At 35.5% G+C, this 23,950-nt stretch overlaps 1 protein-coding gene across 3 annotated transcripts in view; it reads right to left on the bottom strand.

The window, feature by feature from the left end:
* The window catches only part of MINDY4 (MINDY lysine 48 deubiquitinase 4), an 82,472-nt gene that overhangs the window by 35,382 nt on the left and 23,140 nt on the right, over positions 1 to 23,950 (bottom strand). For all 3 annotated transcript variants that reach the window (XM_084508667.1, XM_084508668.1, XM_084508669.1), the window contains exons 6-13: positions 21,554 to 21,612; positions 21,045 to 21,160; positions 19,810 to 19,926; positions 16,849 to 16,937; positions 11,916 to 12,017; positions 10,834 to 10,897; positions 9,396 to 9,461; positions 9,102 to 9,169 (exon numbers count right to left, since the gene is read on the bottom strand). In XM_084508667.1, the coding sequence (XP_084364793.1) occupies positions 9,102 to 9,169; positions 9,396 to 9,461; positions 10,834 to 10,897; positions 11,916 to 12,017; positions 16,849 to 16,937; positions 19,810 to 19,926; positions 21,045 to 21,160; positions 21,554 to 21,612 (681 nt within the window). The remainder of the gene's footprint in view (positions 1 to 9,101; positions 9,170 to 9,395; positions 9,462 to 10,833; positions 10,898 to 11,915; positions 12,018 to 16,848; positions 16,938 to 19,809; positions 19,927 to 21,044; positions 21,161 to 21,553; positions 21,613 to 23,950) is intronic.

Genomic DNA, 23,950 nt, shown 5'->3' on the forward strand with positions numbered 1-23,950 from the left:
GCTTATATCTTTTCAACATGCTGAGTTAAGGACCAGGTTGCTTGGTTTGATTTTCCATCTTTCTTAAATGTAGGCATTGTTTGTTACTACAGTTATATGGTGACCTCTACTGTGAAAAAAGACATTAAGCATCTTTGTCATTGTATATGTTAAGTGTTAGTTTTGCCAGTATTTGGAGATGCATAGTATTCACTTCTCCAAATTTACTGCACCAGAGATACAAGGTAACTGCCTGTTTTAATGGGCCAAGCCATATAGTCTGACAGAGTAAGTAAGCTTCCAGGATCAAGCCCATTCATAAAGTCTGACAAAGCAAGAGAAAGCTCAGAAAATCTTGCATTAGTTTAGAAGTGAGACCTAGGCAAAAAGACTTTTTTAACTTCTGTTCCACCTCCTACGTAATTAATACCATTTCTATGCATCGATTCCAATTAGTCATTCTGACCATTCCCTATATCATTCTCCTTAATGAAATTTAAAACAGAATATCCATTTGGATGTGGGGCATTCTTTATATTATTCCTAATGTCAGCCACATTCACCCAAAACTAAAACTTCACACTTTCCTGGTATCTTCTTATTGATGTTATAAGGGAATTGCTTGTTAATTTCCTTTACAAGTTTTGGGTCTGACCTTGTCTGAATCACATTATTCACCAAAATTCAGACTAACATTGCTAGAGCTATTTGTTGTTCGCCACACTTTTTTTCATTCATTTTAATTTTCTTTATTGTTCAGAAGATTCTCCAGAAAATGAGCTAAATTTTCTTCTTTTCAGTCATGTTCCTCAGCTTTATGATTTATCCTGATTAGTTCTAGAAGGAACTAGATGTAGCAGGGGAAACAGTATTGATTTTCCCCCTGTTGCCATGTGAAACCTTTCTGTAGCAAACATCCTACCTCCCTTCACACTGTCCAATTCACAGTTCTATGGACCTATGCTGGTTACAGGCTTCCTGAATTTTATTAACAGGGAGACAAGGGTCACATGATGCTCTATTATTTGTGTAAATACTAGCTCTCCTTCTTTCTTCTTTCTTCTCTTTCTTCTCTTTCTTTCTCAATATATCAATCTCTTACCTAGTGAGATGTCAAAAGGAAAGAATGCAACAACCCAGGACATCCTCTTTGTTTCCTTGATTCTCCCCCATTTGGCTGTGTTTGGTTTCATTTTTTCTATTTCCTTATCACTAGCTTTTCTTCTTTGTTCTTCAGTTCAGCAAACTTCTTTACATCTAATGCAATTCTTCCTCTTCTTGCCTTTGTGGTCATGTTTCCCCTTGGGTCCCATTCTGTATCTAACAGGCTCTATAGCTTGCTTATCTCTAGATCTTATTGACAGATGCATATGTTGGTGTTGAGTCACACCCTATTCTCTTTTATCTTGTCTTCAAAATCCCATTCTACCATCATCTCTAGGTTTATTCTTTAGTCCACAGATCATCTCTTCCTCAAGTGTTGTAAGGTGACAGTTCAACAGTTCATAAATCAATACATTCCACGGCTTATCCAAGTTTGAGAGAATAAAAATCATAGCTTCAGATCTGTCTCTCACCCTCCTTTGAATGTTATTGAGGCTGTCTCAGTTACTACCCCTGACTTCTTGTTTTTCTTTGAAGGAGAAATATTAACTTCTTACAAGCAAACTCCCTTGTTTATTGCCTCTTAGCAGCTGAAGCTGCAATCTGTGCTTCATTAAGATTCCACTTAATAAAAGCAATGCCTGTCCAGTGATCACTCAGCTAGAAGGGCCTCTGTCCAATTCATACAACAGAGCACCAAAGACATGAAAGATCCTGAGGACTGCATGCAACCTATCAAGCAGCAGGTATAGAAATTCACTTACCCAAACAAACAAGGACTCGATTCTTCCCTACCAAGGTCTGGATCTCACACAAACTCTCCCATTTATTGTCCTCTCACTGCTCTTGGTAAATCTAATCTTGTGCTTCCTCCATGTTGTAAAGTCACAAACGGGTCTTAGAGAGATCCGAGACTCCCAAATATGGATTAGTCTGTTAGGTCTAGTTGCTTGTTTTTTTGCACTGTAACATAATTAGCAGCTGTTTCCCCTTAAAAATAACTGCTTCCCTATCTTTTTAAAACACCAAAAGACTAAATGGTAAAATACATGATTACATGTATTTATATTAGAGAGCTGTAAACACTGAGTGAAAACTGGTCACACACGTAATTTCCCCTTGCTGATGGTCTTCCAGGCGTTCTCAAGTGGGGGGAAACTGATTATGAAAAGCCATTTTCCCAGAAAACTGGCTAATAATAAAAAGCATATTTCCATCAATAATTGAGTATGCCTCATGTGACTGTATATTTTATGTGAACTTGCAATTGCTTTTGCCATTGGACAAGCCACATGATCGTTTCACATAAAGGTTTTTTTCACCAGCCAAACAACATGAGGAGACTTTAAAATGAGAATAAGTGCACTTTAGGGGAACTCTAAATTAGCAAATGGCTCTGTGACAGGAAAAGGTGTCAGTTAAAGAAAATGGATTGAGGGTGGAGGACCCATTGTTCCACCCACGATTCATGCACCAACACAATACCACTTTCTTTTTAATGTCCTATGTGATTGAAAGAGGTTAAATGTAAAGTAACATGTCAGAATCTAGGTTATTTCACAGTAAATGATATAGCTGGGAAAGATACAGAAAAAAAAAAAAAAAAAAGGTTTGATAAAGATTACTACAGTGATGCTTATCTGATGTTATACCTTTCTTGATAAAAAGTTATTTTACTGAGTAAAGACCATCTTACTCTTGGGCCCCTGTCTTTCTCTCTGACAAAGGGCTTCTGATCTTTATTACAAAACATTGCTGTACTATAAATAAGTAGTGTAAATATGTAACAGTACATCTCACAGTGAAATGCTGTCCTACAGAGATAGAACAGGTCAAGACAGAACGGTCATATTGTACCAAAGCAGGAAGATTCTTGGCATATGTCTTGCAACCAAATAGTTACAGAACTACTGTTCATCAACCAAGTTGATGAACAAATATACATGAGCACAGTACATGGCATAATAATGACAACAGTGCAAAATTCTTCCGAGATCCTCTGAAGACCTAAAAATCAGTTTCCCCAGATGAACAACATACTCATTTAGGAAGGTATACTTTGGTTTATACATGCTGGTTCTGCAAATGCTGAATCTAGATCCTTTGCATAGCCAGAGAGGGATTGTAGCCACTGGTCCTTTAGCCTGTCTGATTAGGCTTTCCTTTCATGTGAAGTCTAAACAAGTCAAAATTTCTCTCCCCTATAATATGTCTCGTGCAGCTTTGCTTCATTTATTATGGAAAGGATATTTTTTTTTTTTTTTGCAATGGAATATGTCTACTGAGCAGCCATCAACATGATTTGTGGCATTTATTACATGGAAGGATTAGAAAGAAAAAGTTCAGAAAAATGGTACCTGTCCTGGTTTCAGTTAGAACAGAGTTAATTTTCTTCCTAGTAGCTGGAGAATGCTATGTTTTGGCTTAGGATGAGAAGAGTGCTGATAAAACACCGATGTTTTAATTGTTGCAGAGCAGTGCTTATACTAAGCCAAGGACATCTCAGCTTCTTGCTCTGTCCTGCCAACGGGCAGGCTGAGGGTGCAGCAAGAGCTGGGAGGGGACAGACCCAGGACAGGTGACCCAAACTAGCCAAAGGGGTATTCCATACCATCTGATGTCATGCTAAACAATATATAGGGGTGGCTAGCCGGGGGAGGGCGGCTGGACTGCTCAGGGTTAGGCTGGGCATCGGTCAGCGGGTGGTGAGCAATTGCATTGTGCATCACTTGTTTGTACACATTATTAGTAGTAGTACTATTATCATTGTTATTATTATTATTGTTATTATTATTATTGTTATTATTATTATTGTTATTATTATTATTGTTATTATTATTATTGTTATTATTATTATTATTTTCCTGTCTTATTAAACTGTCTTTATCTCAACTCATGGGCTTCACTTTACGTTTCTCTCCCCCATCCCAGAGAGGGAGGGGGGAGGGTGAGCAAACGGCTGTGTGGTGTTTAGCTGCCGGTCGAGTTAAACCACGACAGTACCACAGGAATGAAGGCTAAATGCTCAACACAGAATCTACCCTTACCTGTATGATTCCCCTTAGGAAAAACAAAACAAAACAAAACAAACAAAAAAACAAACAAACAAAAAAAATACTGTTAGATGGTGGAAGATTTCAGAAAACTAAGTTAGATTTCTAAATTACTAGTAACTAAGAACAGACTTAGTAGGTGTGATGAGGCCTCAATTCATAAGGAATCAAACCATTATCCCATTTAAAAAAAAGGCATTAGCTTTTTATTAGCCCACAACACCAAAACCTTCTAAGCTCACAAAGGGAAAACAACACAAATCATTTTGAAAGGGGTCTGTACACTTTTCTGGAAGAGAAAAGGCTACAGCAGGGGATCACATTAAAGAAAAATGTGTGGACTCATGTTTTACTAAGCTTATTAGCAAGTGGCCTGCTTAATGAAGTGCACAGCCTCCTGTTGACTTATAAAACTTTTTTTTTTTTTTTAACAGATAGTGCCATTGTTTTCTGAATTCTCACAAAAACACTTCAGAGAAAAAAGTGAAGAGAGAGCCAAATGACCAGTGCTGACTGCAGCATTACACTTGCAGTCTGTTATCATTAAGTGATAAGGTATCTGTGCACGACTCAACTAAAGAGACCTGCAAACAGTGCTGATTTGATTGTACTGGTCACTGGTCAGCATATTTGTGAGTAAAACAGTGAGTCTGTCTTTCAGATGAAGCTCTCTTTAGTGTCTGCAGGTAGCTTGCAAATGGCAATACACTGCTTTTCTACAAAGGAATTTGACCTAAGGCATTTTCTTAGCTCTAATAGCTTCTAGTAATGATGGTTTTATTCAATAAAGTTATTACACAGATTAAGAAAAATATAGCAATGAAAACAGTGGGTCTGTTTGGCAAGAGGAAGAAATTTAAAAGCTTTTAGTGCTAGATGTGATGAGATGGTCCACATGGGAGCTCACAGCCTGCTTTTTAGCTTGGTCTCTCCCAGGTATATGGAAAACATCTCTTGGCTGTTAACAACATGAAGATTTTAGTACGTAGTTTGCACATTCAGGAAGATCAGTCCCCTGAGCAACTGTAACACATCCACTATTTTTTAATTTTTCATTGGTTGTAAAAAAAAAAAAAAAAAAAAAAAAAAAAAAAAAAAAAAGTTACAATTGTTAGTGACTAGCATTCCTTCCTGTACCAGAAGCAACAACACGTTCTGAGCAACTTCCTCAGGAATTCTCACTCCTCTTTGGCCATTTGTTATCAGTTCTACCAGTGATGATCATTAGCGTATGAAGTATGATAAACTCATTAGCAAAATCTACAAAGCAGTGCGAAACTCCGCATTTCCTGGCTGTGTGGGCCCATTAAATAAAAATACTTAGGGTTTTGGGGATTTAGGGTAATAGACCTAGCTGCAATCTGCAATTTCTGTTTACAAGAAAAACTTGGTAACAACATAAAAATCATGGAGCCAGACCAAAGTCAGCCTAGACCAGCACCCAGCCAGCAGCAGCAGTAGCAAACATCAAGGCAGAACAAAAAGTTGGGCCACATGGAGGCTACATTCAGGCAGGTGGGTTTAAAATAACTGAAGCATGCACTTTCCAGTAAATTTATGTGACTTTCTTGATACTTCTGGCCTCCTCATCTCCCAGTACCAAAAGTTACTTATGCTACAGATGAAAAAGTAGCATTTTTTTTTCAAGGTTTTTAAATCTGAGGCTTGATAATTTCCCTGACAATCATGTTTTTAGACTGTGTGAAACAACATATAATCATTCCATATTAAACCTTGTCATGGATTTCCACATTTTTATCATATCCAAGTCAATGCTGAAGATGAAAGATTTAATCTGCTCTCACAGAAACTATTCCACGCTAAAGGGAAAACTTCTAGCTTTTGTCTTCCACTGTGTTTGGGTTCTATTGTGTCTTTACTGACCTTGGGAGACAAGACCACATAGAAGATACGACAGGAGAAGGTCATGTATTTATGCAAAACGCTATCGCCATTTTATTCTATTCTCTTATCACCGTAATTCCCAACACATTATTTCATTTTGGCTATCATAGAAAATTGGGCTGACATATTCAGAGAACTACTAGTAATGGTGCCAGAATTTCTCTCCTTTTACATAATAAACTTTTCAAAGCTCTTCGCTAGCTTAGTATCTTTGAGACTGTTTTTTCATTATGTATAATTCTTAGCAATATTAACATGTCACCTCCCATTTTATTGACCAGTCACTATAAGACAGAATTATTTGACTACATGTTGTATACAGTGTAGAGCCTCTTCATAAGTATATCTTTATATACAGGGGAGATAAGGGCATTTCAGAAGATGATTTATCTCATTCTAAGGTTGATATTTGATATGTCAAATGAATCATGACCTTTTTCTCTTTGTATAAGCATAAACGGAGCCTAGATGGAAATATCTCCATAGAATGTAAATAAAGATAAGATACAACATTATCCTCAAAATAGTAAAAATCTAAGAAATAGGAGTCTAAACTAGTAATTCCCTCTCCAAACTCAATGGAAAAAAAATAGGCACTGCCTATCAGCAATTCTCCCCATGTTTCTTGATATCTTTGGATGGGATGACTCTCTTAGAGAACGTTCTCTCTTCTCACTGATTACAGAGGGAGCTGGGAGGACTGGGCATAATTTTAGAAGGCTAAACCTAAGATGACATTCTTCCATTGCTGGCAGGATTGAGATCCTTCCGAATGGCCAGAAGTTAGTCAGAGAATAAAGAAGGTACAAATGGGTCTTTATCCTTATGAACACCACCAACTATCGCAGCTATCATTCCAAATTATTTGGCAGGATCACAACAGCATGAGGTCTTCCATCTGTACAGGTGTGGAAAGCATCTGCCTGAAGATCTGACTGCTCTAAGGCAGTCTGTATCCTTCATTTAATAAACCTCACCATTTAGTCTACATTCAGTGTTCTGTCTTTTAACCACTAATGAATGCTTCCCCACTATACAAAAGAATGTGTTATTATTTTATTCTAATTATGTCAGGAATTGCAAACTTAAGTAAATATTCATGAAACAGAAAATATTGGGAAGAATATTTCTGACAGAGAGAAACATTTCATCACTTATTAATCAGAATATCAATGTTATATTTGTTAAATCAAATGTAAATGCTTTGTTTTCTTTTAGTTGGACATACCTTTACATCTTACACAATTCTGTTTTATGATAACCATGGTGCAAGACTATTCTATCCTTAGGCTACAACTATCTTACAAAAAATATCAATTAATTATAAAAGAGAGATTTACCTATTTTTACCTCCTGACAGTCAACATTGTGGTCACAAACTAAAACATTTTAACATGATTTGAGAAATTAAAATATGCTGTTTTCTTAACAAAAATTAGATAATTTATCTAGCTTTTTCAATAGAATATGCACACAAACCAGGACAATTGAAACTTGGCATTTTCAATTTTATGTAGAAACTGATTTTCTCTTAAAAGACGGAGGTGAAAAAAGTGTCTTGGAAGGTCTACTGCTGGATGAAAATTCCATTACGTAAAAAACTTCTCATTTGTCTTCAAATATTCATCCAGAACTATGCCAGTTATGTAAATAATGACTTATAATGCCTGTAACACCCACTAAATGGTACATATTTCTTGATGATATGAGCAGCGAGTTATTTGTCTTGATATTTGTAATATCCTAAGAGAAGTACTTTGACATAGCCATTCGAATCTATTACTGAAAATTACGTAAGTGAAATTTAGTTTGCACTTCTAAAACAAATCTTATGCAAAGTTTGCAAACACATTCCACTGTATCTAGTGACACAGAAAAATTCTTGTTTCTTATAAACAAAAGATAGGTACCTATGCAATGTATTACACTGTACCAAGCTAGAAGAGTAATGGTACTTTAAGATGAAGTTCTGTGAAAAAGTCATGATTCTTGCTCAGAAAATAGCTACATTTTATAAACAATTCTGCCATTTTGAACTAGACTTGTAAAACTATTTAGATATCAAAAAATACAAATAGATGCTGTGAGGAATTTTTATCTTCAGTTTAGACCTGAAGTGCAATCACAGATAATTGACTGGCCTTGTCATAACATACTGTTAAAAATCGAGAAGAAAAAATAGTTTTTTTGTTTAAATTATTAAAGAATGTTTACCATTTTACAGCAAGCAAAGTAATGCAATCAATAGGAATTAGGAACACTGCTGTCTTTGATAATTCTACTAAGTGACAAGTATATTACCACTTGCTCAAATACCTTTAATAATGTAGACCTTTCTGCCTTAACTAGCTCAGAAAAAAATGAGAACGACATATGCTATAACATTATCATGTCATTCATGTCAGAGTGCAAAAGGGGAGATAAGCCAATGGTCTGTAGTGTTATTGTAAGCAAAACAAAAGAGGAAATGACAACAAAACCAAAAAATAATATATCTGTAAATGCTTTTAGGAAGTTCAGTGGGTGAGCAATTGAATGAACAAAATCAAATCAAATCTGGACTAAGTCATTATTTCTTTTCTAGACAATGTAGAGATGCAAGAAATAAAAGCACCATTCAACTTATACAAATCAAACCCATGCTGCTTTCAAGTGCAGCTGCTCTTTTCATGTCAGTTGTTATTGTAAGTTGTCAAGGAACATTTTTCACTTGCAGATAATTCTAGGAGATTATTACAGAAGTAGAATTTGACAAAATGAAAAAAGCTGTCATATTCTGAGCCACACTTACCTTGTGTTTATGTTCCTGTGTTCTTAACTCCATCCATATTGGTGACCCACAACTAAGTATCTATTTAAAGGGTGATCTCAAGCTCACAACAACAACAATGAAAGACAAGATTAAATGTGTAAATCTAAGTAGCAATATCCCTATATTTAAAAGAGTAAGCATCAAGACAGATTAAAAAAGCCAGCAACTTCAGTACATCATGGCTGCTTTTTAGCTTTGCACACCTTGGTTGCTTTGCAGTTTATGCAAATGGATATAAAGACACTCACAGATTGATAGATCTTGATAAGATGACAGACACAGTCAGAAGAATGCACCCACAGGGGCCAATTTCAAACTGAAAAAGAAAAGAACTGTATTTACGTTGTTGTACATGTTTTTAAGCCCAATCCTAAGGAAATGTAAACCAAACAAAGCAGAAAGAACTGTTCGCATTTATGTTAAAACAGACTTTTTCACTCTATTTGTTAAAATGTGAAGCATGTTTTTGAAACTACATTCAAAAGACATTATATCAGACTGATAAATATGGACAGAAAGACTAGCAGCTGAATACATAGTACCTGGTGAATATTCTGCTGAAGAAGTACAATCAGATCTTCATATCTTGTGGAACTATGCAGTATTAGCTGGGAAGAAATATAAGGAAAAAAAAAAAAACTGAAACAATAACAATTCCTTTTTAAAACATAAAATTACATGAACATAGGGAAAACTTTAAATCTGAGTGGTTGGATTTCAACTAATATAAAATGGTTTAAAGGTCTAATGAAATCTATCTCTTGATAAAAAATTGTATCTCAGCAATTCATATATTCTGAATTTATAGATGCTGCTTCTTACAGCTTTTAAGTTCATTGTGCAGCTAGCTTGCTTCACTTTTAATAGTTTATGCAAAACAACTCTTAGAACCTCAGAATAATGAAGCTTCAGAAGACACAAAAGCAGCAAGTAGCTCAGGAGCTTGTACCCATGCGGTGAGCTGTCTATAGCAGGTCTCATCAGAGCACTTCTTATTATACTTGGAGAATAGTCTCAAAAATATTCCTTTCTAACATGAAGTTCAGAGGACTTCACAGGTCCAGCCACTTACTTTCAAACTGTCTGTTTCTTTGTCTTTGTATCCTAACAGCAGTTATGGTGTTGTGGATACAGTGATGGGAAAGATCAAGCACTCTGACTTAGATTCCTGGCTCTATCAGGAGTTTCCTTTCCATCTCATTTTCACTGTGCCTATGTCCACATGATCTTTGATAAGCAGTACTTAGAGGTAGCACAGTAGTGCTAGTTGCATTCTGAAATGGCCAGCAGTTGAAAATTACTTTAACATATTAAATAATACATCTTTTCTCTTGGAAGAGCATATGATAGCCAAGTTTTTATGCTGCATTCACTCTATTTATACAGGTTTTCACTTTCAGATGTTCCAAAAATGTCTAGTTCTGAAAAGTTGTTGACATGTTCATTCCTCCATTTGGGAGGCCAGTAATATTTCCTTAAACCACTGAAGTCTGGCTTACGGCATCAATATTTGCAAAGCCATTTGAGGGCTTCATATAGAAATAAAGGCACAACTGGAAAGTATTTTGCTATGTGGAGATACTGGGGGGGAAGGCAAAGAATTCTACATAAAACACAATAAAATACTGCTTTTTGCTGCTCACGGTTGCACTAGTTGACTTTAAAGGATCTGCTTTCATTTTTTACTGCATACCAAGAAAAGAAGGCACAGTTTATAAGCCTGAAAGGTAGATGGAACAAAAAGGACTTCACAAAGTCCAATTGCCCACAGGCAGTGGGACACTTCAGAGCCAGAAAGACTATTGGATTTTGTTATTTCCTATTGGTTTTTGGATGCCAAGTAAATAATGTGACATTAAAGGTTTAAAAACACTTAAGAGAAACATAGGATATATGGAAATCAATTTCATTGTGCTAAAATAAGAAAAGCTACAAAAAGGATATACGGAAAATGTTACTGCAAGTTACACAGAGCCTTACAGTTTCTAAGATTCCATCTGCCTTGTATTTTCCTATGGGAGTGAACTGCTGTCTTCCTGATGGCCTAAATAGGATATTCAAACAAAACCAAAGCTCATGTTAAAAGGACCACAATCACATTAAAGAGATATCAACATTGTATATGAACTGAATGATGAACCAAAGATTTTGTACTATTATTATTTAAATTACTTAAAGCAAACAAACAAGCAAGCAAGCAAACAAACAGACAACCTCTTGCATAATAAGCTAATGTTAGGTATTCAACACATTTATCAATAAAACATTTACTTTAGCTGTGTTCTCTCAGTCTATCTAATATGAATTACAAGTTTCTCTATAGAGAAGGAGGATAAACGTAGGTTTAAGATGTTAAAGACAGTTAGTTTTTATTGCAGAAGAATATGAGAGAAATGACATTAAAACAGAAGCAACAGAACAGATGTACAATATCATCACAGAGGCAATATTTTATAAACGGAAAACATTCAAAATATCATTGGAAATATCTTTGAATTTGTTGCTTCTATTTTAGGTTTGAAGAAGAACTTCTGGGTCCAGAAGCTTGTAAGTTATTTTTCAGCTATCTTAGTTGAGCTAATAAAAGAAATAATTTCTTCTTGCAAAACCTAGCTCAGTTAAAAATATAGTGTAGGATTCGGTACAGTCAAAGCTAGCTAGCAAAAAGCTAGATGTACTGTCTACAAACAGCCTAATTGCTTATCATTAACTAAGCAACTTAGGCAGCTGCAGGAAAATGAAATTAATTCCAGCCATAATAGAATATCCTGCAGTATAAACCTGCAGGAGTAAATTTTTGCTTCTGGATCAATAAGTCTTGGTAGAGATTTTGCAGGAATTCTAGCCTTGATGAAATCCACAAGGATATTTTACAGCAATTTCAGAGAGTTTGGTGATGTCCCAGTTACTGGGATAGAAGAAATGGCATTTTCCTTTTCTCCCTAAGCCATTTTAGACTATATAAATACATCTTAAGGAAGTTCCATTTGTGCACTATGTATATGTATAACAGACTGTATAACAGACACAATTATAGCAGTGTTGTGCATTCTCCTACTTACAGTGCCACAACTGCTTTTTCATTGCCTCCTGCACGCCACAGTATGTCTGCAAGAGCCATGGTGAGGCATTTGGTCCTGTGCACTTCTGAAGGCTGAAGACAGCTGTGGTCCAGGAAATGCAAGATACAGACATTATCAGTGTGTACTGAGAAGTTTACTTATTAGACAGCAACGTGCCCCAGTTAAAGTATGCACAGATTCATAGCAGTTTTTAACAACTGATATAAGAAAAAAAATAATAAACAAAAAAACACACATTTTTTTTTTTTTTTATAAAGAGATTATTTAGGTGTTGTAAGGCTCCAGCACGCAACCTCAGAAAATTATCATTTATGAATCTCAATTGCTTCTATAGTCAAGAAAAAGAGTTAGACAACTCTGAAGGCCAGTTCAAAAAATCATTTCAGTTGAACAGCAAGCCACCATGGTTACTGGAAAAATACACCAGGTGTATGACACAGTTGAATCCAAACTTTCTTTGAGGTTTACACATCTGAATGAGACACTATGAGAGCATTTACTGTGCACACGGCCTGAAGACTTCTCAATACTGGACTGAACAGGCGATAGGAGGGCTTGGCGCTGCTGTTCTGTATCTAAATTGCTCTAAGTGGGGAGTTATAACTGAAGTGGCCAATGGAATGTGGTCTTTCTGGAATCATTCCTTGGAGTGAACCACCTTAAATCTCATTCTAGTCATCTAAGAAGGTACCTTGGATCTCATTGAAAATAATTACATACAGTAAATAGAGCTGTATCTAGAATTTTCTGCTTAGATTTTCAGTAAAACAAACTCTGGGCACAGTGGGTAGGTCTCTTCTGCAGTCAGAAGCAAAATGAGAATTTGAGGGAAATGTAATTCATCTAGGTCAAGAGTTAACAGCAATCTGTTGCATTTGGGGGATCTGATTGAGCTCATGTGACTCACAGTGATCGTTAGACTGCTGCTATGGGTATTTAAGCCAAGGAAATGAAAGCTTGCTGGTCTATGTCTATATGTTCTATGACAATAATCCTTTAATACAGGTGAATATCAGATATGACACACACAATCTAAACTTGTAGAAGACTAATACTAAAAATGGTACCAGATGTACAAGTAGTGAATAATAATTAAAAAATAATTTTTAAAAATATTATAATTAAGCTCAATGGATCGAAGTTAACAAAGGACTAAATGAAGTATGAACAACAACTGGCACTGTTCATACGCAGATCTATAATCATATAATGAAAACTAATCTACTAAAAGAAATAGTAACGGCTCTTTCAGAATACATATTTATAGCTGGTTAGGCAAAAATACAGTTACATGTACTTTAGGGAACAATACTGGACATGCAAAAAAATGGACAAGATAAGTTAGTACATCATTAAATCCATTATAAAAATGTTTGAATATTCTGTATTAGGATTGTTTTATACATTCATACATAATTTCTAGTTTTGAGGGTCTTCATAATTAATTTATTTTTTAAGCTTTGATTTCTTAACTTATTTTCAAATCTACACCATAATGTTCCTACTTAGCAATAAACTTTAACTAAAATACCTTTTGCAGTAAACATTGTTCTTTACATTTTTTAAATAAGGTAAGTAAGATTCCAAAGTGGTGACCTAAAATATTATCATAACTGACCCAGTATTGGTCTGTGGAGTCCCACTGATTCTGATTCATTTATGTGCTTGGCTTGGAACATACACAATGATGTGCAAAACTATTGAAGGCTTAGTTGTATGTTGATCCCAGACACGTAAGCAATGATGGCAGCACCACATTTCCTACAAATTGCATTTTGTGAAGTCTTCCAGTACCTCCTGTTATTCTAAATTCCAAGTTGTGAATTGAGAAATAAACAACTTTGAAAACAAAACTCAGAAAACTAGCAGAAAAGTAGCACATCGGAGAATAAAACCCAACTTATATGAGCCTTTATATATTGCATGAAGTAGACTACAGATCCATCTCCCTGTAAAACACAAAAATGAATTTTTCTCTACTGGTTTCAGGAATGGCAGTCTTTGAAATTCAGATATTATCAGTCATGGGAGATGATATCAAAACCTGTTCCCAGCATTTGAGTAAAAGATCTAATAACTGAAAGACCAAACAAGAAACACCAAAGATCAAAAAAATTAAACACCCTTTCAATTCCAATGTCTGTCTTGAATATAATATGCATTTAGAAAATGTTTCCTTTCTGAAGGATGTGAGATATGGGAAATAATAGGTGACAGTTTTCAAGTACAAAATAAAAAATAAATCACAGTTTTTTCTTATCTCTGCCTGTGTTCTAACACAGACATTGAAATTGGGATGCATAGCAATTAATTTATTTGTCTGAAGAGGTAGTAGAATAAGAAGGATACATGATAATTATTTCTAGAACTGTCAAGAAGTCTGAAGTCAAACACTTATTGTGAAGTGTCTAACACTTTGAAAATTTAGGTTAGAATTAAATAGGAATACTAATCCTCTAATTTCAAGCTCTGGGACTCCCCTTTCCTTCTTCTTGACTAAGAGTTTCTGCCCATGGCAAACACATCATAAGAAAAATACGCTTATCTTGTGAATAAAACAGTCCGTCTTGCTCTTCATTTTTAGGAGCCTGAAGCCTTTCAGCATTTCTGTGCATCAAGACAAAGAGCTCAGCTGCTCACCTGAAATTCCTTGGAGACTTTTGGCATACTTTAGCAGCATTTTTCATATACAAAATATGTAAAAACAAAATACTTTAAAACCATGTGCATAATTGGAGGAGAGAAAAAGGAGAGGCAAATACTGCCAAGTACACAGGATAGGTAGTAGCTGGCATGATCTGGGGCACTTATAGGTTAAGCAATCTGGCCTCAACCCACTTATTTGGGTGCTACATGTTTCCATGACATTTACCATTACTTCATCATGATGAAAGAGTAAAAAGTTAACAGCTTTAAGGGTGTTACTAAAGGGTGATTTGAGACTCAAGGGGCTCAAAGAGCAGATAATCAAAGGCTGTCTACTTCTGTGGAGATTCTTGGTCATAATATCTAAACGTGTATTGATTTTCTGCCTTGAAAAATCTATCATCATTATAATCTGAGTTAGAATAATTGTTGTACTGCTAGCTAATTTTTGCACCAATCAGCAGGTGATTTCTGAGTTGATATATTACTAGTTGGAAAATATTTGCAAAGTTCGAATAGTTTCTCCCTGTACTGTTAATAACTTTATTCCTCTATATCTCAAATGAATGATCTCTGTATTCCCATAAATAAATAAATAAATAAATAAATAAATAAATAAATAAAAATGTGCAAATACTCATTGACTGAATTCTTGAGAAAATTCTCAAACTATTGGCATGACTTTTAAGATATTTTGTAAGCATTGTTAGTTAATTTTAAACATCTGCTCTTAAATGTAGGCTATGTAGGTGGATTACAGACAGATGTGATGTTCTGAAAGTACCAAATAGAAAAAGGAAGAGGAACTAAACTACATAATATTATAGAATTAACATGTTATTACACTCTGAATATGTTTCATAGCACTGAACCCATCTCTTTATCAGTCTATTCTAATTATCCTGAAGTGACTTTAAAGAACAGCTAATTCTGAAGTGAGGAATTTATAGTATCTCATTCGCTTGGACCCTTTTCTTGAGGTCCACAAGCAGTCAGTGTTGCTAATACCTAGCAACAACAATAGTAGCAGACATTGTAAAACTTTCAATATTTTATTTAGATTTTGAGCCTGATTCTCAATGTTTCTAATGCCTTATGTTGAGGCATCTCATTTCAAGACTGCCTACCAACTACGACTTCTGGACTTGTGCACCTGTGCAGGCCTCTTAGGCCCTGGTAATCTTTTGATTAATTGTCACCTCCCATCCTTAGGGCTAAAACAGATAATGATTTCCATTACTGATAAAAACAGCCCAAGCAATTAATTTCCATCAAGTGTCAGACACCTAAAAGTAAAGAAAAGTCAACAGAGACCCTATTAACTTTCCAAAATAGTTCCAATCAGAAAAGGTGGGCATTCAAGGCCAAATTTTTACATATGAAGGAACTTTTTACATTCCAAGGTTGCTTTATGAAGTCCAAGTGAAATATCATCACAAAAGTTTTTCTGCTGACTAAATCACTGTCACTGTGTCACCCACAAAGAACAGGAGGTAGTGGCAATGTAAACCAGTAAAATACTGTTATTCATAATGAACAAACTGTACCTGTAAAGCGCAGGAACGGTTTGTGATTTATTTATTTTTTTCTATTTCTTAATGTACTTAATTGTTTACTGCAAAACAACAAACAAACAAACAAAAAGGCAAACACAGCAGGCCTGTTCATAAAGTAATTTTTTACTCTTCTCCAACTTTCCATTGAATAAGTTCTGCTTGCGTAGCAAAGTGACAAATGTAGGAATATTGTCAGAATAGCAGTATAAGCAATTTTCCTTAATGCTAACATTACTTAAAATTATTTCTACAAAGTAAATGGAAAACTCATACAGAATTTAAATTCTGTTGAGTGTTTTACTGTGAAAGACAAAACACAGCTGTAAGGAACAACAACAACAAAAAATAATCAAACTTTTAAATTTCATCCTTATTGAGATTCTCGGTGTCAAAAATTGCATGAATTTCATGGTCTTTCAAACCTTGATTACATTTCCATTGAAATCACATCTCTATGGAATCTCAAAGTTAAATAATTTTAATTGTCCACAATTAAAGCTGTTGGTAATTTCAAAAATAAAACACAAACCTTTAAATTTCTACAGTTAAAAGAGAAGTAAATGCAAAATTCACAAGCTACTTTAATTCTCTCTCAGAGACAAAGAAAAGCTCAATAAGTTCAAATTCAAAAAGGTTCCTGGGTGGTTGCATCACAGAAAAACTTTTTTTCGCTTCTGTACAGAAAAGCCTTCTATTATCAATTGACTTACCGAGCATCTTTATTCCTGTTACTGTCTCCAAAGATAAGCTGCTGTAGGACACATGCTTGAACTGCTGCCAGCACTCCACATGGGCCACCCTGAGGGAAATAGTAGGACACTTCATGAGCAAAACACTTTGCACTGTTTGATGCTAGAGAAAACTATTTTGCAAGCCATGTGTTTGCATTCAGGTTTAATCCATCCTTTCATCCCTCTTCCTATCCATGACTTTGCAATGCTCTCTGTTGCTCTCTGTTTTTTTGCAAGCCACTGAAAATGAGTATTACTCACTGGTATTGTGTTTCCCATCTATTTTTCCTGAAAATAACTAGAACATGCCCCACTGATATCTATAATATCAAAGGAAAATTTTGTGTTTTAAAGTCTGTTCTGTGATCATGCAAGCAAACAAAAGATCTCCTGATTCCTATTGAGCCAAAAACTACCTTCACTTTTAGTTAAAAAACAAAACAAAAACCACAATCTGACTGTTTTCCGAAGGGTGAAATTAAGCCTTTCCCTTTAAACTCCTCTGAGGTCCATGCCTCCCCTCAAATTCCCACTTCCATCACTAAACAAATATTTCAGTTTTATGTATAGTCCTTTGCACTGGGAAGCTGTCTCACTGCAGAAGAGGAAGAAAATGAAAGAATTTGTACCTTCAAAAAATCAGTGTTGGAAAAATCACAATACCAAGACATACAATTTTAACATGAAACGTTATGGAAAACTGATTAATGGCCATTGTGACAGACTGTGGGATGGTGTAGCAATGCATCTCCTTCTCCTTTCATATTCCCTGCCACCCAGCTTATCTTATTCCACTGAATGACTGAGACCTGTTCCTATATGTTAACTGTATGGCAAGGGCAGCAGCACAAGTTGACCTGAGAAGGAAATGGTACGTCCTCTTCTCATCTAGAGTACATCATCCGACACAACTCTCCTTCCCTTGTCACTCAGTGACACCCACCCCGCCACCATCTATTCTATTATTTGTTCCAGTAGTTTGTTGAGGAGACACAGAAAAGCCAACATTTGTCTGGAACACCTATGTGCAGATGGAGCAGGCTCAGCAGGTCATAAGACTAACATCATGGATACCACAACACCACATTTACCACATTGGTAGTGCTGTCAGTCACTGCAACTTAACAGAATCAAAATAATAAATCCTAAAGAAGCTCTCCCATGTGTCTGTCAGCACATGCTACCATTCCCACAAATGGGTTCATTCTTGACATTAAAGTCTATTACTTAAACTCAGGGCCGCCCTAAAATGACATCACATAGAAGCTGACATACCAATGCTAGCTTTGTCTGCCAAGGTGAAGTAAGATAAATAATGAGGATAAGAAAGCACAGAACACCCAGAAGATTCTCTGGAAAGTTTATGCTCAGATTTCAGCCCGTGTCAAATCTATGCTGCTGTTACTGTCCATAACATGACCCAGGATCACACTGCTTTCCCCGTGATTTCCTGCGTAGAGCACAGAATCACAGGCTGGTTGAGCTTGGAAGGGACCTCAAGAGGTCATACAGTTCAAGCTCCCCACTCAATAAGGGCTACATTGAGCATGTTGTCATGACACAATCACATAACAAAGGTCCTATAATCCAAAATTAAATTAGATATTGATACCTTCTATTTTCTCATTTATATTATACACATACTATTTCTCTATAGTTATCTACATATCTAATGAGTGAATTTTCTGAAATATATTAAGGAAAAAGCAAGGTTTACTTCAGCCCACCAAAAAGCCTCTCAGTCCAAATTAATAATAATAATAAAAAATAAAAAATACAGGAAACATTCCATATATGTTCTTATAGAACCACAAAAACCTAATGTAAGGATAGAATTAAAAAAATCTTTCAGCTGAAATGAATTTTGGAAGTGAGGAGGAATATATTCACTATCTGAAATAAACACATTTATGCAGAACATTCTTTTTTTCCCATTTACTATTTACCAGAGCAGTATTACTGTCATAGTTCCTTTTGGAGTTTAAATTAACATTTAATATCCTTTTTTTTTTTTTTCACTAGGTTTTATTTAAACATAAACAGTTATCTTCTAAGATCATCAGCCTAATGAAATGCTTCACTAGACTACATAAATTCATTAAACATCTAAATTATGTTTATTAGCTCTTGTCCTTGCCCCAGATCCTCTCTTCCTCTCAATTCTTTATAGCAGTAGTACATCATAGTTCCTCTCAGGCTATTTGAAGATTTTCTGCATCAGAAGCCTGATGAATGTTTTGTAATGAGGAGTTTACTCCTTCCCATGTCTCCTTTGTACTGAAGATCTCAGATCCTTGCTTTTAAGAGAACCTGTGCATGGGTATCACAGGAGCATGTGAATAGTCTCAGGGCAGGGAGGGGCATAAGCGTTAAGCTGTAAATCAGGAGGATGCATTTTTCTATGGGATCTGCACATGGAGGCAGCTACACATCACATCCCTTGCATGAGATCCCTGGTCTGTCCCTATGTATCAGTCAGATTAGAATCCAGGCTGATCAGCTGCCTGCACAGGGTAAGATCCCTTTTAAAACATGTTAAACTTTCCCCCACAATTCCTTTTTCCCTTAATCTCCACCCTGACTTTATCTTGATATATCTCCTTTTATTCTTGTACCTTCACTAGCTCTCAGCTGAAGTGGCTTGTCTTCCTCTGTACAAATAAGCCCCCCAACACACCGCACCCTTTAGTACCACTTTCTGTAGCTACTTTACATTTTCCTCAGAAATATTCTCTCCTTCTCAAGTCTCCTAACATGACCTGACAAGGTGACATCATCAGCAACAGTAAAAGCAATAATAAGCAGCAATAGTAAAGAAAGAGAAGACTCTGAAAGACTTTTTTTTTCACTGCTGAAACACACAGCCTCTGTAAACTTGTTGTAAAAAGCAAAGATCACTTTTTTTTTTTTTTTTTCTTTTAAGGAAGCCATTTACGTTACCTTTTTTTGCACAATGCCATATTTTAACTGAGGTATGTTATTAAATGTAAAACTCTGTATTTTCCATTCTTCACTGAAGCAACAAAGACTGGAGCCAAACAAAAGATTTTTTAATTCCTATTAAAAAAAGAAAAGAAAGAAAAGTTCTCATTTTAAAAATAAATCCGAAACATGCTTATGTTTTCCTGCAGTAGTTTGTAGAAAAGAAAGGAGTGTGGCTGGGTAATGACTAACTCACTATAGCCACCCTTTTCTGTTTTATACTTAACCGTAAATAGCAACTCTCAAATGAAACAGAGTAATTTTTTCCTTTTCCTGCAATATTACTTCAACTCATAATGCTATGTGTTGCTCAGCATTAGGAAACTGTTTATGCAGATTGTCTGGGCAGTTTCCCATGAAAGCATTACAGAATAATGTCTTAAAGTAAACAGCTAGAAAAGCAAGGGTTACTAACGGTTTACGTTAGGGAGAAAAGGAGCCTGCTGGGCACTGTATGGAGAAAAGGCAGACTATTTGGCTCGTCAAAGTTGTTGGTATGAGACAAATGTTATTCAAAGGTTTGATTGCTCTATGTCTGTTAGCTTATCAGCCTATGCCAAATTCAGATCTTGGCCCTGAACAACTGCAGACCACTACTATTCAGGAACAGCTAAACTAAAGAAATTGTATTCATTCTAAAGGAAGACTGAGTAAATAAGAACTCGCTGCTTGGTGTTTGCATAGTTACTCATGTCTTTGATGTAGAAATGGAGTTGGAAGAAATCCTCATTATCTTTTTTTTTTTTTTTTGTCTGAACTGGGAGAGAAAAAATTAAAAGTACATAATGTTTCCATCACTGCTCAAAACAAGGAAGATAAGCTAGGGAGAAACACTGATGAACCACTGTCAATTTAAAAAGCAGGTAAACAAGCACATGTAAAACTGACTAGGTGACTAGCGGCATTAACACAATAATACACACTTCTATAGTGAAAGCTGTTTTCCATGGTTCCAGTGGCTGATACATTCTCACATGCTCTTCTAGTATTTTTCTGAATTTTGGTCAGGCATCTCTACATTACTTTTTACATTACTACATCTGAATACCACATAAGGATACTGAAGAATGAATATAGCACATATTAAATCACACACAAGCACATAACACAGATTAATCCATTGCAGCTTTGACTAACTTAGCAGAAATAATGTTTTCACACATCTATTTGTATATACCGTCAGTTAGTCTTACTTTTGCAAGCGAGATATCAATTGCCTTTGATACTGATACTTCTTGAAGCATATGCAGTGTTGAAAGATTCAGGTTCTTACTGACTTCTCCAGTTGTTGCTTCATCCTCAACATCAACTGAAAGTAAAAAAAAAAAACCAACAAACAAACAATAACAACAAAAAAATACCATGTAATATGTTGGATGAAAAACTTCATGTCTGTTTCCCCAATAAGGCTTTGGGTCAGGGGGTTATCAAAATGACAATTAACACTTCCTGTCATCTGTTTTTAGAAAAGAGAAAGTATAGATTTAAACAGAAAAGACAGATAAAAACAGATAAGCCACCTTTTGTTTGACTAATTCTTAATGACTTCTTTACACAGTCTTAGGAAGAAGTTAATTAACCCAATAAGTTAATAGCAAATGCAATTACTCTGAATCAAATAAGAATTACAAAAGAAGCACTTCTGGCTACATCTGCTCTAAAGAATAGGATGAAAGTCAAAATGAAGCTTGATGTACCTTACCTAATTCTAGGACATCTTTTGTCTGGTCTTCTTTATTCCAAGTAGGTGTTGGAGACTTCCTACATTAAAATTAACAAAAAAAAAAAAAAAAAAAAAAGCAAGTGTTCCCTTTAATACGAAAAGTGTTCTGGATAAACAAGGTCATATAGCTACACAAAAATACAAAGTTAAGTTATACATATATATATCCACACATATAGACACATAGGAAGAGAGAGAGAGAGGTAGTAAAAGATGCAAATAAATAAAAACTTATTAATCGGTTTTTACCTTAGGTTTTAAAGTGTTCTGTACAACAGAGCTCAGTCTCACTAACATTTTTGTATAAATAAATGATCTTAGAGCAAAAACATTTTCAATGGAAGAAAGCTGAACTTCAGGAGTTCAGAAAGGCAGCCAGCACAGCACAACACAATGCAATTGATTAAGGATTTCAGTCCTATTTCAACACTGATTTAATTTCATTTGTGTGATTTCAGTATTGGTCAGATCCTGCCAGCTCATAAATGGGCAGATTCTATACTGCCCTGAATTTCATGAAGATATTAATGTATGTGGGACCGCCTCTGCGTTCAAAAGATCTGTGCATAAATAAAATTTGCATCTCTAATGGGAACCAGAATGAGGTTCAAGCTAGTTATTAAACTACTTTAAATATCCAAATAATGTAAGTGGGAATCAGTGTTAGATTATCTTCCTTTACCAGGATAATTTTTCATCTGCTGATAGGCAACAGTTATTCAACTAACCTTGTGGTTTGTCTACTACATAAATGACAAGTTAAAAAATGATATAAACAACTACTAAAAGAACTAAGAACTTCAACTTGGCTGTGAAGCCAGAACTTAAATAGAAAGTTAGATTTTCAGAGGTAGGATGGATTTCCTCCTCCTGTGGAATTCAAACCAAAATGAATTCAGAACTGAGAAAAAGTTTCAAATGGTTGTAAAAAAAAATAATGGAGCAATACTGTATCATTGGTCTTTGCTTTGGAAAAAAAAGTCTTGCAATGACAGTCCTTTCAAAAATAGTATGGAATAATTTCCTCAGCAACATTCCTTGTACGCATGATATTATTATAGCAACAACTGCTGTCATATCACATACTTTCCATTAATTAATTTCCTTTTACAGTGTGTGAAAGATGAATGAAAACAGAACACACACATATCACACTCATGACTTTTCTAGTTTAAAACCACTTTTTTTAAGTGGTTTAAATAGTACTATTCTCAGTGTCTTTGATACTATATAAAAATAAAAATCTCTTTCTCTATAAACAAGTTAAAGGATTTATACAATGAAATTTGCATGGACACGATTAACAAAAGTGAAAATAAATGAATCACCACATTACTAGGGATTCAAGGTAAAAAGAAATCAGATGCCCAACAGATTAGCATAAATGAGAGAATCGAGAGCAAATTTGTACAGTGCTATAAGTAGTGCTGAAATCCTACGGAACAAAATAGTACTTTTGTTGTGTTATAGGGTTTAATAAAGTTGTCTCTGATATATCTTAAAATACAAACAGAACTCCCCTTGTTTTTTTTCTAATGCTGGATTTCTGCTCAGATTTCTTTCTGCTAGTTACTCACTATTATTTTCATCTCTCCTGGTCAGGAGAGGGGTCTCAATGACACTGCATTTGCAAACAAAATGCTTTCAGCCAAGTACCAATGTCACTGAACTGCACAAGCAGAAGAAGCAGAATCTAAATTTTTGTTTTGTCTGAGACTGAAAACTATTATCTCATGCTTCCCAGAGAATAACGTGCTTCCTCTTAGGTCAACTCATTTGGGTCTAGTTTTGCAAAAACAGATCTCTTAGCACTCAAGAATGCAGCACTACTGTTTACAGCTGCCTAACCAGGTCCAGAGGGCACAGGATTTAGCACTGACCTGTACTAATCCATACTGTTTTTAATTACCACGTTTCCTAACACGGGTCTGACCCACACCAATCAGTATTCTTCCAAGCAATGCCTAAACATAGCTCACAGAAGAGCACTCTCATTTTCAAGAGGCAGTACACAGCAGGTCTGGCTCCCTCTTTGGTCCACCAAAACCATTCCAGGAGGCTCTGAGATCTCAAATATCCCACGATGCCATCAGACCATGCACCAATACAGGTCGCATGCCCCTCATTTTCATCCCAGAGGATGCATACTTTTACAGAGGATGCATCAAGTAGTTGATATTATTTCAGATCTTGAATAACCCCTCTTCAACAAGAACAACAATAAAACCAACAACAACCCACAAACTGGAAACAAAATTATATTTTACAGCAACAACAGGAGACCTGTAAGGGATCTAAAGCTAAATGCTGCATAATGCGAACAAAACCAGGATTCAATTAGAAGATTCAAGAAAACTGTTCCTAGATCTATTTCAT

The sequence above is a fragment of the Aythya ferina genome (assembly GCF_964211825.1).
Source record: "Aythya ferina genome assembly, chromosome: 2".
Classification (NCBI taxonomy): Eukaryota; Metazoa; Chordata; class Aves; order Anseriformes; family Anatidae; genus Aythya; species Aythya ferina.